The sequence below is a fragment of the Sturnira hondurensis genome, unplaced genomic scaffold, assembly GCF_014824575.4.
Source record: "Sturnira hondurensis isolate 20B ecotype Veracruz unplaced genomic scaffold, ASM1482457v3 Scaffold0000167, whole genome shotgun sequence".
In the NCBI taxonomy this organism is placed as follows: domain Eukaryota; kingdom Metazoa; phylum Chordata; class Mammalia; order Chiroptera; family Phyllostomidae; genus Sturnira; species Sturnira hondurensis.
Genome location: NW_028072798.1, coordinates 7,797,902 through 7,812,847, shown reverse-complemented (window position 1 = coordinate 7,812,847; position 14,946 = coordinate 7,797,902). Strand labels below are relative to the sequence as shown.

Here is a 14,946-nt window from a genome sequence, read left to right as displayed (position 1 = left end):
AAATATTGAGAAAGTTAACTTTTTAAAAAAGATTGTATTTATTTTATTTTTAGAGAAGGGAAGAGAGGGAGAAAGACAGGGAGAGAAACATCAGTGTGTGGTTGCCTCTCCAGCACACCCTACTGGGGACCTGGCCTGCAACCCAGGCATGTGCCCTGACTGGGAATCAAACCAGTGACCCTTTGGTTCACAGGCTGGCACCCAATCCACTGAGCCACACCAGCCAGCGTGAGAAAATCAACTTTTAATTAATTTTTTTGTCCTATAAACTATGTTGAAGTAAATTCCCATAAATAAATCATTACACACTGGTGCTGTTATTTTTGTGCACGGTAATAACTGGATATCGTGTTCCACTGGTCTACAATGTATCTTTGAAAAGACTGTATTTCTTTGGCTTATCATGGCTTTAGGAGTTGTAATAAGGTGTGACACCTGGTGGGGTGTTACCTTCACGTTGTTCAATAGCTCATGCCTTTCAAATGTTTCCCCAAACTGCTCTGACGATTTTGCAAGGAGGCTGAGACCTTTCCCCCTCTCACACAATGCTCTCAGCTGAGATGCCCGCCCACTAGCCCTGCATCCTTCGTTCCCGATAAAGTCTCGTGGAAAAATGGCAGGGTGTGCTTGCTCTCCATTAGCCCTCCTCTGACCACCCATCAAGATATGCATTTCTTCATGACCAACCTTTTGCCTTTTGTGTTTCTAGATTTGCATTCTCACACTCTCTGGTACTGGATTGTTTGCTGTTTTTTTAGGGAATTGCCATACATTTTTAAAGAGATGCTATGTGTGTGTGTGTGTTTATGTGCATATACACACATATATGTATATATATGACACATCTATTATGTAAATATTTTTATCCGTTTACATTGCTGGAATTTTCTAAATGTAGAGCATTTTCCCGTATATAAGGGGAGACTTACTCAGTTTCTTCCTTTCCAAAGAAGCTCTCCCCACCGCACCCACTGGAATTTATGAACTTCTACAGATTTTTTTCATGTAATACTTGGTTAAAATATGTGTTTGTTTTCTTATTTAGATATTTCATTCATGCGGAATTCTTTTCAGCAGTATTGACCAGCCATCTAACTGACTACCCTTGGCTACTCACTTGTCCCCACATCGTTTATTAATAACCACCCTCGTCCCATTGAATGGAGATGCCAGTCTCACCCCCTGTTCGGCTCCATGTGTCCTTACAGCTACTTCTAGGTCCTCAGCTCTGCTCCCCTGGCCGACTTATGCATTTCTGTGTGGGAGTCCTATTTCTTGGGCTTTATAGTAATAAGTGGTAGCACCTACTAGGGTGTTACCTCTCATACTCATTATTCAAAAATGTCTCATACATTCTCATATGATTTTTTGAAATATTTGTGTCCAATATTCCTCTTTACCCCCCAAAATTTTCTACCTGGGATCCCAAAGTGACTTGCTCCCAAATGATACATAAATTCTGGGAGTAGTACTTCTTTGTTTTTTAAATTTAAATTTTTTCTTTTTACTTTTTCTTTATTATTATTCTGTTGTTGTTCAGTTACTGTTGTCCCATCTTTTTTCTCATTGCTCTCCCCTGCTCTGCCTCCCAACCCCCCATTCCTAAGGTCAATCCCCCACCACCACCCATTGTCCATGCCCATGAGTCCTCTATTCATATTCTTTAACTTGCCTCTTCCTCTTCTTTCCCCTGTTATTGCCCTCACCCTTCTGGTCACTACCAGTTTCTCCTTTATTTCGATGTCTCTGGTTCTATTTTGCTCTTTTGTTTGTTTTGTTCATTAGGTTCCACTTATAGGTGAGATCATATGGTATTTGTGCCTCACCTCTTGGCTTATTTCACTTAACATAATGCTCTCCAGTTCTGTCCATGCTGTTGCAAAGGGTAGGAGTTCCTTCATTCTTTCTGCTGCTTAGTATTCCATTGTCTAAATGTACTAGTTTTTGATACACTCATCGATGGGCACTTAGGCTGTTTCCAGCACTTGGGTATTGTAAATAACACTTCTATGAACACTGAGGTGCATAGGTTCTTTTGGCATTTCAGGATTCTTAGGGTTTAATCCCATTAGTGGAATTTCAGGGTCAAGAGGCAATTCCATTTTTTTTTTTTTTAGGGAATTCCAAACTGTTTTCCACAGTGGCTGAACCAGTCTGCATTCCCACCAACAGTGCACTAGGGCTCCCTTTTCTCCACATCCTCTCCAGCACTTGTTTGTTAATTATTAATGATGGCCATTCAGACCAGTGTGAAGTGGTATCTCATTGCAGTTCTAATTGGCATCTCTGTAATGACTAGTGATGTCGAACCTTTTTTCATGTGTCTCTGGGCCCTCTGTATGTCCTCCTTAGAAAAGTATATGTTCAGGTCCTTTGCCCATTTTTTAATTGGATTCTTTGTCATCCTGGAGTAGAGGCATGCAAGTTCTTTATGTATTTTGGAGATCAAACCCTTGTCTGACATATCATTGACAAATAGGTTTTCCCATATTGTTGGTTCCCTTTTCATTTGGTTGGTGTTTTCTCTAGCTGTGCAGAAGCTTTTTAATTGGATGTAGTCATTTGTTTATTCTTTCCTTTATATCCTTTGTTCTAGGGGATGTATCAGTGAAAATACTGCTGTGTGGAATATCTGAGATTTTCCTGCCTATGTTCTCCTCCAGGACTTTTATGATGTCACGTCTTACACTGAAGTCTTTTTTCCATCTTGACTTTATTTCATTGTGTGTTGTAAGTTGGTGGTCCAGTTTCATGTTTTTGCACATTCTTGCTCAGAGCTAGGAGTAGTGTTTAAATGGGAACAAACCTTCAGTCAGGACACTTGGCCTCTTCATGTCCTCAGGTTTTTGTCTTTATATACTTGCAAAGGTTTTTTGCTTTCCTTGTTGACTCAATGTATCAGCAGTTTATAGCTTTGGTCATTATTAAGGAAGAGATTTCTGTTTCCATTTCTAAGTGGATTTTGCTAATGTGAAGGAAATTATTTTTTTTACTACATACTTTATATCCAAGCACTTAGCAAATTTTTCTCATTAATTTTTATAACTTTTAATTGAGTCTCTTGGGTTTTTTAGGTACGCCATCATGTCATCTGGAAATCAAGATAAATGTCATTTTTTTTAAACATTGGTAATATGTGTTCTACTTTCTTTACTTATTCAGCCCTGCATAATGCGAATATTAGTGAGCATTTTCACTCAGTAGCTGATTATCATTACCTTTTTTTTTTTGACAAGTGACTCTATCAAATTTATGGTAGCTGAAGGTATGTGGAGAGATACCCCACGTTCATGGATTGAAAGACTCACCATTGTCAGTTCTTTCCAACTTCATCTACAGATTCAATGCAATTCCCATCCAAACCCCAGCAAGTTACTTTCTGGGTATCAACAATGTGGTTCTAAAGTTCCCATGGAGAAGAAGAAGACTCAGAATAGCCAAGACAATTTGAAGAAAATTGTCAAGACAAGAAGAGAAGAAAAACTTGAAGGACTACCCAGCTACCTGACTTCACCACTAACTATGAAGCTACCGTAATTAAGGGAGCGCAGTATTGGCAAAAGAGTAAACAGACCAATGGAACAGAATAGAGAGGCCAGACGTAGACACCCGTAAATAGTCTTGGTCAGCTGACCTTTGACAACAGAGCAAAGGAGAGCAAAAGCACTACAATGGGGCAAAGCCAGTCCTTTCAATAAACGGTGCTGGATAACTGGACATCCACATGCCAAATAACGTTAATAATAACAGTAGGTCTAGACGCAGTCCTCACAGCCTTCCCAAGTTAATTCAGGACGGTTGATGGACCTACGTGTAACTCACAAAAGCACACCCCCTGGAAGGTGACATGGGAGAAATCCTAGGTGGTCTTGGGGTTGGCGGTGACCTAGATCCAAAACCAAAGGCACAGTTCATGAAAGAAATCATTGATAAGCTGAACTTAATTAAAATTAAAAACTTTGGCTTTGCAAAAGATAACATCAAGATTATGAGAAGGGAAGTCACCGGCTGGAAGAAATATTTGCAGAAAACACGTCCGATAAAGGACAAAACACAAAGAACTCTCAATACTCAACAGTAAAACGCAAACAACTCAACTGAAAAATGGACTAGAGATTTTAACGACACCCCACCCCACCCCCAAAAAATACACAGAGGGGAAATAAGCATGTGAAAAGATGTTCCATGTCACGAGTCACCAGAGAAATGAGAATTCAAACAATGGGACACCACTCCACATGTGTGAGAGCAGCCGAAACGGAGGCCCCGGCAGCAACCGGCGCTGGAGGGGGTTTGACGCAACTGAATCTCCGACGCGGCCGGTGCGCATGCGCAGCAGCGCAGTCGCTCTGAATGCTGACCTGGTGGTTTCTCGATGATATGACCACAGTCTTACCATAGGGTGGGACAGTTGCGCTCCTTGGAATTTACCCAAAGGAGTTGAAAAGTTGTGTTTACAGTAAAACTCTACGCATGAATGTTTTTGAAAGCTTTATTCAGAATTTCCAAGGTTGGACCCAATCAAAATGTCCTTCAGTAGGTGAATGAATCAAATAAACTACAGTACATCCAGGTACTGATCGACTATTATTTAGAGCTGAAAAGAAATGAGCTATTATCCCATGATAAGATGTTGAAGAGCCCAAGAGGAATATTGCCTAGTAAAAGAAACCCATGCGAGAAGGCCGCAGACTGTTTGGTTCCAACTATATGATGTTCTGGGAAAGGCAAAGCTATGGAGACAGTGGTAGATTGAGGGCTGAGGCGTGGGGAGGGTGCAGAGGGTTTTTAGGGCAATGGAAATACAATGTGCAAGGTCACGGTGTTGGGTACACATGGTTGCCCCTTTCTCCCAAGCTGTGGAATGTATGACACCGAGAGCAAACCCTGATGTAAGCTGTGGACGTGGGGTGATTACGATGTGCCCGTGTAGGTCCACTGATGTAACAGTCCACCCCTTGGTGGGGGCGGTGATAATAGAGGAGGGTACACTCGCAGGGCGGGAGGCGGGAACGGGGTCTCTGTACCTTCCTCTCAGTGTTACTGTGAACCCAAAACTACTCGACAAAATGAAGTGTCAATTAAAAAAATACTCAATTTCATATTTTATTCATCTTAGTTTTGCTGTATTGCATACTTCAGAGGTAAATTTACAAATTACATTTTATTTTCTTCTTTTTCTAATGAAGAAACAAAATAAATGCAGCCTTGTAGACACTATTAAAGTCCAATATATAAAGAGCTTTCCTTCCCCGACTTTTGTCCGGAGTGGAGTGTTTATGGTCCCTTACGATGCCTGCAATAAAGAAAACAGAACTAAAAGAAGCTTTAAATTCTACTTGCCAAACAAACAAGGACTTTTAAGGGAAAAAGTTTAGATTCCACGTCTAAAGTCATTTAAAATGTTTTAAAGCTCAGGGGTTTTTTATTATTCAATATTTCTCTTTGCTTGTAGCCAAAACCAAGTTACATTATTGAGTGTGAGTTATTGCTACCAAAGGCTGCGTTTCTCTTGCACTTTCCCAGCCAAGGGTGAGCACTCTGAAGTCACAGCGGGTGCCTTTCTCAGCTAGGGCTTGGAGAGCCGAGTGACAGCAGCCCTCTGCCACCCTCGTCCCAGAGTGGGGCTGTTTCCAGCATCAGCAGTGCAGGACATTCCGCCACAGGAATAGCTGCGGCAATAAAGTGGAGGAAGGTGTGGACGAACCAAAGACAGAGGGAAGCACACTGAGTTCCCAGGAATGCAGAAGGCTGCGGCTCCCAGTGTCCTGTCCGGCCACTCCCCAGGGCATGCCCCACACCCCAGAGTGGCCCTCCGCACTTGCCCACCTTCCTCTTCAGATTCGCTGAGACAGCCCATCTCTTTCCACCACCTGACCCGTGCTGTGCCCCAGGCCTGGGCCGGGTACCAGCAGGAAGTGCCCTGGCATCATCTGCCCTCCGGTGGGTCCCCTGGACATGTAGGGGGTGTCAGTACCACAAATCAAGGGCTTGGGGAGGTGCTCAGCTGGAGGGTAGAAACAACAGCGACGAGCAAACACCTCTGTCCCTGCCTGGGGACTCAGGACGGCTCCCAGGCTGGTGCCCGGGCCACTGAGACCTGAAGGACACTGGGGTGTCCTTGGAAAGGCAGGATGAGTGGTAGAGGTGGAGGAAGAGTCGGCCTAGGGGGACACCATGCACCAGGAACCCAAGGCCACTGAGAACACAGCCTCCAGGGCAGTGGGAATAGGTTCTTTAAGGCAGGACTCAGGGCCGAGGGGAGAGGGCAGGGCAGCAGAGACTGTGGGGGTCCTTGCCCAGGAAAACGTCACGAGTAAGTAGTTCTTCTACATTGTCTACCGTTGGTTTAGAATAACGTGCTTGTGATTTTGAAATAACTGCCACCTTCTAGAGATTGTCTAAAAGTGCTGAGGACCTTGTTCCTCTCGGGACAGTGAGTCATGTCAGTTTGCAAAACAATGACCCCTCCGTCTCTTGCAGATGATGGCCAGGGAACAGGGACATGTCTGTGTGCTCCCTCCTGGGGGCCAGCTCTCCTGGTCTGTGGGAGATCACAGGGGGACGCACTCTGGCAACAACAAAATATTTGAACATCTTGTTTTGTGGATGTGAGATCGGAAGCTGGAAAGCTTTGCCTGGACATGAAACTGGACGTGAAACCCATGGTGTGGTTGTTCTTTCACATTCACACATGGAACCTTTAGCTTCTGAAGGGGATAAAAACAGTTTGGATAATGAATATTGTCTTGTAGCCCTGGCTGGTGTGGCTCAGTGAATGGAGCACTGACCTGCAAACCAAAGGGTCGCTGGTTCGATTCCCTGTCAGGGCACATGCCTGGGTTGTGGGCCAGGTCTCCTGTAGGGGGCGCATGAGAGGCGACCACACATTGATGTTCCTCTCCCTCTCTTTAAATAAAAAAATATATATATTGTCTTTTAGAGTCTGGCTAGGCTACAAAACTGAAGAGAAGACACACCCATTTACATACTAGACTGATAATATCACACGTACGTCTGCTGTTATATCAGGGATGGGGGAAGTTAAACCCCAGACATGACTGGAATGTACTTCCCTGGGAACCAAAAGGTGTGTAAATTTATAAGTTTTTTAGATTTTAGAAAGATTTTGCAGTTCATATTTTGTATCTGTGAAGTGTGTCCAGGAGTGTCTGTACCCCGTCATCTTCCCTAAATATAATGACTTTGAGGTGACAAGTATGAGTAGGCGCATTCAGTTGGACACATACAGACTAGAAATAATATCATGTCAGTTCATGTCAGGTTTCACCATGAATGAAATTGAATGCCAAATTTGAAGAAAAGAATTAAAACTGTTTTCAGCACCTTTTGGATTTTTTAATTTCATTTTCATTTTTATTACATATTACATCACCAGGTGGCCGGGCCTGGGCAGGGCTCACCTGTAGGCTTCACTTCTGTACCAGACAGTGTGGAAATTGTCCTTCATGTGTCAGGGTTTAGCTCAGAGGGGGTTAAATTATGGTACGAACATTGATACTGAAACTTCAGAATGGATGATAAGGCAAAACCAACAATTTCTTCTTACAAGAAACCTGTACATGTCATTTTAGTAGACAGTGTCACCCCAATAACTTCAATAATAATAATAATAATAATAATAATAATAATAATAAATCTGCTTCTAGCCACACAAGGAACTGTTAGGGCCCGCACACAGTTCTCTCCCGGAACTGTGTGTCTGTCTCTTTGCTTCGTTAGCTCCTGACAGAATCACTGGGCTGGGAGAGACGCTAGAGTGACTCCGAGTGCCAGGCTGCCTGTTGTGTCTCGGTCACTCCGAGTGCCTCTTTGATGGAGATGTAAGATGCTTGCTACTTGTTTTCTCATAAACTGTGACAGGCGCCTCTGTTCATCGTATTTGAAAATGTGGGTGGGTAATTTTTTGACAGGTTTTGAGTTTAAACAATACACAGTGTACATATTTATGTATTTTTATTTAATATAGTTTTAAGAACCCTATCTGAGTGTATGGGGGTGGTTTGTAGGGGTTTGGGGGGGTTGTTTGTTTTTTTACTTTTATGGAAGCTCATTAGGATGGGCCACGACTAAGAAAGGTGACAGTTGAAGAATTTGGGCTTTTCAGACGCTTGGCCTCCCAGTGGCACGCCAGTCCCCTGCTGGTGGCTTTCAGACGCGCCCGCCCTTCCCCTCTCTGCTGGGCTCGTCAGGTGCCCACGCACCCACAGCAAACACCAGCTCCCAACCCCCACACCACCCCTTGCTTCAGGCTGTGAAGCAACCCCAACCCCTGGGCTGGGGGCCTGTGAGGGTGGAGAGAAGGCAACGCCAGGGTGTCCCCCTTTCTGTCAGGAGGCGTCTCTGGCAGTGACCTTGTCCCATCCCTCCCCCGGGTCCCACCCATCAGCCCAGCCTCTAAGTGGGGGCCATGCCACATCCTCCCCATCCCCCCACCCCAGGGATTGGCGCCCCTAAGTCTGCTGATCTGGGGTGGCTTCCTGTCCCCGTTTGGTCCTGCCGTGTTTCCACCACCATTCCGACTAGGCCCCGGCATTAAACCCCCTGGCTGGGCTGCCTGGCGGGGGTCTGTTTCCTTAACTCAACCCTGGCTCGTGCCTGTGGCCAGTTGCTTTGTCGTGCAAACCGGAGACCCCACTGCAGCCTTCTAGTGAGAATTGTGTGTCCCTTTCACTTTCCCAGAGAAAGGTGTTTTTCCTTCGGTGTGAGGATGAGGAAGGATTTGAGGTCTAAACATGGAATTTAACTCTTCATAAAGATGGACACGAGTTCGTACCTGGCAAACATTAAGTCCTTAAGCGACAGGGAGCAGAGCCCCAGCTGTGGGAAGGCCCGGGCTCCGGGCTGTGCCTCGGGCTCCGGGCCTGGGCAGCCCCTGGGACGGGTGGGGCCTCGTGACGGCAGCTGTGGGTCTGTTTGTGTCAGCTGGGACCCAGCGCCTGGGTTCGGAGTTCACGCTTTAGTTTCTGATCCTCTGAGGTCTTATACAACTGGATTGTTCATATTTGTCTCACTTTCCGGTTTGGCTGGTTGGTATTTTTGTTGCCACACTCGTTTGTATTCTCCCCTTTGCTGGTTGGAGACGCTGGCAAGGAGCCATGAGGCAGGCGGCAGGGCCCGGTGAGGAGAGAGGCTGGCTTCCAGGAAAGCCACCTGCCGTTGAACTGGACTGTTCCCAGCTATTCCACTGGTCTCCTCTGATTTGGGGGCGTCTGATTCCACGAGGGGCCGGGCCTCTGTGGTCAACACTGGCAGGACAGGCACGCTGTGACCAAACCTCAGAACCCAGTGAGGGCAGCCAGTAGGGGGACCCAGTCTCGTCCACAGAAGTGGTGAAAATGTGAGCACATTGCTATGAACTTAAAACCACCACCCTGTTGGATTTCAGATTTCCTGTTCGGTGCTACTGAGGTGGAAAACGTTATATAGCATTTATCAGGTCACATTATAAAGCCAAGCACACAGTTAAGGTCTTATTCTGGGACTTCTTTTTTTCATTTCTTAAAATAGACTACCATTACAAAACTAAAACTAGCCAATTACTGTCACAGATTTTGGCTCAATAACTGAGTACAGTTTCCCAGAATTGAGGCTCCGGGTCCAGATGAGGTGAGCCAGCCAGTGGGAACCACCGGTTCCGTGGAGGAGGAGTTCATTTGCTCTAATGGGGCCTGGGTGGCTTCACTTGGTTGTGGTGGCGGCTGTATCTGTGAGCTGGCATTTGTAGGGGGGGTGGGGCACTTTGACTCTGAATTTGCCCACAGTTAAGGATCCAGCATCAACACCTATCTTCCTAGTGAACGAGAACATTCCCCTGCTGCTCCCACAGTGGGGGAGGGGCACAACCACGGCGACTTGATAGTGGCTTTGCCGGCCCAGCCCTGGCGCTCCCTGGATGGAGCGGAATGTCGTGTCTGAAGCCTGGCCCCGAGGCCACACCCATGTCCGTGGTTCCTGGGCCACCTGTGGGGACCCAAGGGCATCGGGCCCCCAATGACTAGATCCTACCATGATGTCAAGGACAAGAGCAAGGAGAGGGGTTTTTTGCCTGTGGCTTCCTTGAATTTTTTAAATCTGAACAGTCAAGAGAAACAAAACACAGAACCCCCGGACAGTTGCCCGAGATGACGGCCCTGTGGGAGGGAGCAGGGGTGCCTGAGGCAGAGCCGTCTAAACAGGCTCTCACGTCTGTTCTGCCTCACTCTGTGGTTCTGGTGCTCTGAATGCAGACTGGAGATGTCAGGGAGACTTAGGGAACCCTGGCCCAGGGACAGCGTGGGACAGGAGAGGACAGACCCCCGTGTAAGTAGTCTGCAGGAAAAGCTGTTATCATAACACGGGTGGGAGCATTCCTGCACATCCCGAGAGGTCATCCACAACCTCTGTTCCGGACAATCTTTTTAACGTGCTCACGATGCCCACATGTCCCTCTGCCTTTGTCTCCGACCCAGGCGTCTTGTGTCTGGTGGCAGTGCCCACGAGCCTGCGGCAGCCTTGCCTGCTCGTCTGGGAGTCCGGCAAAATCTCGGACCCTCCTCAGTTCTTGCCAGTCACTCCAGTACCATAGAAAAGCCCTTTTCATTAAAAAAACTGCTGGCAATATTGCTGAAATTCACAGACGAGACATATGTATTCAATGTTCAAGGTTAGCAATTTTATGTGGATTTTATCACATCGTATGGATTACCAGAAAATTCCATAGATCTGTAACTTCTTATACCCTAATCTGCAAACACTCTCCCGTCCCTCCCCTGCCCCATAAAGGACTTGGGCTCTTATCTGGCTGAATTTTATCTGTTGTTCAAGCACTTTGTGATTTGTTAGCTGAATGTCTACCAGTAGCTTTCTGCAAGCTAAGAAAAAATACAAATACTGTCTATTTATCTGTGTATGAAAGACCTTCTCCAGAGTCCAGCCAACTCAGCTGCTTTGGAGGAGTCACGTTGTGTTGTGAGTGAGGGTTTTTCACGTCGGCAAAAAGCAGCCGCAGCAGCTCCCTGTGCGCAAGGGCCAGTCGAGGCCTCCGAGCTACTTGCAGTCGTCAGGGGTTGCTTTAACGCTTTCCCTCCACATCCTGGAAGCATTTGTAGCATTTAAAAAACTGAGGGGAATGGGGAGCAGTCCACGTTTAGAAAGAAGAAAACACTGTGGCGGGAGGTGCGTCCTGGCTGCCGCAGGAAAAGGCCGGGGCCACGGGCAGGACTCCGCCAGCACCCCGGACGGCCTCCCATCGAACGCACCGCCCACCGGTCGGCTGTGGCCAGACCATTGGCGGGCCCTCATCCAGGGGCTCCAGATGGCGGGTGGGGGCTCAGCGACCGTGCCACTGACCCTGGGGAGGACAGGGGCTGGCTGACTGTGTCACCTGGCATTGGTAAGACACACGCAGCCACGAACGGCCTAGGCTCCAACACCGGGCTCCGGGGCACTTCTCTGTCAAAGGGCACACTACCGATCTGCAGGGAGGAACACGCTTTACCCCAGGCGCGGCGCTGTTTTCAGGTGTGGGGAGGGAGGTAGGGGGACTCCCTTCACCGCCGAGTCAGTGGTTCTCGAAGGGGCGACCCCAGAGCAACCGTCAGAAATGCGAACTCCCACGTCAGAACAAGGCTCCAAAGCCTGGGGCAGCTCGAAAGTCTGGTGACAGTGTCTGGTAAGCGCCCCCTGCCCCCACCCCAGGTATTCCTGAGGCACTGGGGTTCGAGACTCACAGGTGTTGCTCACCGAAGGTCAGGTTAGTTTGATTCAAGTAGGGGAAGAACGAATCAAGAGAGGTGCCGTCAAATGCCTAAAAAGACACGGCAGCATTTACGAAATACGTCTGTAGGTTTTTCACATAAGAAATCTGTCTCGTGTCTACCCTATGCCAGCCCCTGCCAGGACAGAAGCATGAATAAGACGTTTCCCAGATATCTCAGGGTCTGGTGTAGGCCCAGCCGACCTATCGCCTGCAGGCCAAGCCCAGTTTCTGCACATCTTTATAAAATGTTCTTGGTGCACAGCTGCATCCGCTCATCTGTAAGTTGCCCAGGGCTCCTTCTAGGCTTCAGTGCAGATTTGAGAACGTGACTAGGGACCCATGGGACCCAGCACAGAAAATAGCCGCTGCCCGGAGCTGTAAGGGAAGTTGGTGTCTGACACCAGGCCCCGTGGTTAAAGACAAATAGTTTCCAAGTCGCTGTTCGCCAGTGAAGCTGAGGGGTGAGCAGGGGGTGCAAGCGTTCTCTCGTCAGCCTGTGGTCTGTTTGCCTCGGGTTTTTATCAGCACAGAACGTCCAGCTGCCGGATGTTATTCTCATGGACGACTCGGAGACTGATGAGAAGCAGGGAGGTTCGCGGCCCAACACCTCTGCGAACAACCATGGAAACAGCAGAAGGAAGGAATGTAAAAAGGAACTTTTGGTTGAGAAGCGAGGATATTTTCCATCTGAAGAATGTGACTTACGTGAAAAACTAAAACAAAGGCGTGTATGCAGAGCAGGCCTGGGGAGATGCAGTAACAAGGCCAGAGGGGCAGGTCACAGTGCCCCAGCTGCCCGGAGTGGGGGTGGGGCCTGTCTCCCAGGGAATTCTGGGATGTGAGGAAGCAGAAACCAGGCGGGCTCTCATGGAGGCTGCGGCAGGTCCGCTGTGCAGTCGGTAAGTCAGCACACACCGTGTGCTTCCCGGGAGCGGCCGTCCCTCAGTTTCCTCCTGCCCTATGTTCTCACTGCTAACTGGCCAACGGTATAGAGACACTTAAAAATAGCGTTGGGGTCCCTTTAGAGAGCCTTGGTCACTTCCTGGCTTCACCTGGGGCTGTTTGACTTTGGGCCAATCATTTCCTGGCTCAGGGGCCCCCGTCCTCATCTGCCAGGTGCCGTTTCAGACTTTCTCCTGCGTCCGCAGGGAGTCATTCTGCCAGACTCGCTGGCCCCCATGGGCATCAGGGCCCCATTGTGTCCTTGGCTCCATGGCCCAAAGAGCAAAAGGAGGGGAGGCCAGCCGACCCCCGGACCCTCCCAGCAGGGAGCCCGTGACTCACTCGGGGAGACAAGCTCATGAGTCTCCCTGGAGAGATTTGCTGCCAGGTGTGTCCATCTCCTGCCCAGTGAGATCTCTTCTCGTGCCTGAAGAGATTGTTTACCACGGAAGCGTTTAGACCAGGGAAAATGCCCAGATGCAGACTATGTTCTTAATTTTATTTCTCCACCTTGCAGGAGTTTTTCTTTAAATGCGGAGCACACCCGACCTCTGACAAAGACACATCTGTAGCTTTGAACCTGATCACGACGAACAGCCGGAACATCACCTGCATAACTTGTGTGGACGTCAGGTAAGGGTCCAAAGACACTGTCGCTGTCTGCGTCATGCTTTCCCGTGAGCGTGGACCATCCCCGGGGGTTTCTCCTTCCCGAGGGGAGGCTGTTCTGTTTTGGCGCTGTCTGCCTGGCGTGGCGTGTTTTAGTGTGGAAAGCTCTCGAAGGCCAGCTCCCAAGCTTGCCCACTCGTCCAGTAGGATCCTAGGACATAAGGGAGATGGCTCGTATCTCGAAATAGTGTGCTCCTAGTTGTTGTTAAAATACAGACACATGCATCACTATCAGGTCTAAATAAGACCGATGCTAATGTCAGGAATGGAGTATTTGTGAACACCATTTATTTTTAGAATGGGTGGCCTGTAACGTTTTATTTCTTTAACTGTCTGTTCCATACATTTTAGTTCTCCCTCATATCTCTCTGTATTTATATTGGCACGTTGTGTACATGCATTCATACCCCAAAAATGAAAGCACGTAGCTGGCTTTGGACCTGGGTATTTCTAATCTCAGCGAATACAAGGAATGAAAGAAAATTTGGAGATGGTCTATTACAAGGGTGTCAAACTCGTTTTCACCGGGGGCCACATCAGCCTCATGGTTGCCTTTAAAGGACTGAATATAATTTTAGGACTGTTTAAATATACCTGCTCCCTAACCAGGGGCAAAGAGCTCGGCACTCCTGCCGGGTGGAAAGAAGGTGCCAGGTCAGAGGAAACTAGGTGGAGGGCCGGGTTTGGCCTTGAGTTTGCACCTGTGGGCTGTTAGCAATGAACGGGGCAAGTGACTCCATTTGAATTCCATGTTAGAAAGCAATGACAAAGTGGACGAACCTGAGACTGTTTAATCTTCAGAGTCGATGGTTGTGAGTAGAACATGGGAGAAGAAATTAGTTTTATTACACACTCCCTGAGGTTGGCTAGAAAAACACTGCCATACAGGGGCCTCAGCCCTGGGACCAGGAAGAACATTAGTGAAATGCCAGAATGAATGAAGTCGAAGAACCTTTTTGGAGGCAGACTTTGAGCAGAGTCAGCGGCGGGCGGCACACACTGGTCATTCCAGGGTGTGTCTCTTTGTCCTTCGGGACAGTACTGGGTGACCTTCTGAAGCTGCTGCAGGCTCTGTGATTTCACGATCAGTGGTTGTTAATGCTCCTCACAGGGTACTTCCATTCTTTAATAAGTTTAAATAAAACTTACTGGCTAAAATCCTTAACAACATGTGTTGAGCAAACTTGCTTCCAAAAAGGAATAAAGGTGAGACAATTTTCTGTGGCTGAGGACACAGTTCCGGCTGAGGCAGGGGCGACCCGCCATTGCCCCAAGTGCAGTATTTCAGCCTCCACTGCCAGGCTGGGGGTGGCGCATGGCCGGCTCTTCCCACGTGCGGGAAGAGCAGCTGACTCTCCTGGTAAGTCAGGAAAGGAACTGGCGAGTGCGGAAGGAGGGCCCAGGGGTCCAGACAGCACTGGGTAATTAAATCCCTTTTCAGTTTTCCAAAGGAGAAAGTCAAAATAGTGTTCCTCGAGTCAGCAGACAGCCCTCAGCCAGTATTTTAAAACTTTCCATTAAAGTTGACTAACCATTCAAATTCGACGCAGTGCTGACCACATCGCACTGTCCTG

At 47.9% G+C, this 14,946-nt stretch overlaps 1 protein-coding gene across 1 annotated transcript in view; it reads left to right on the top strand.

Annotated features, from left to right (window-relative positions):
- The window catches only part of PRKN (parkin RBR E3 ubiquitin protein ligase), an 851,421-nt gene that overhangs the window by 452,383 nt on the left and 384,092 nt on the right, over positions 1-14,946 (top strand). The window contains exon 6 of the mRNA XM_037059502.1: positions 13,221-13,336. Within this exon, the coding sequence (XP_036915397.1) occupies positions 13,221-13,336 (116 nt within the window). The remainder of the gene's footprint in view (positions 1-13,220; positions 13,337-14,946) is intronic.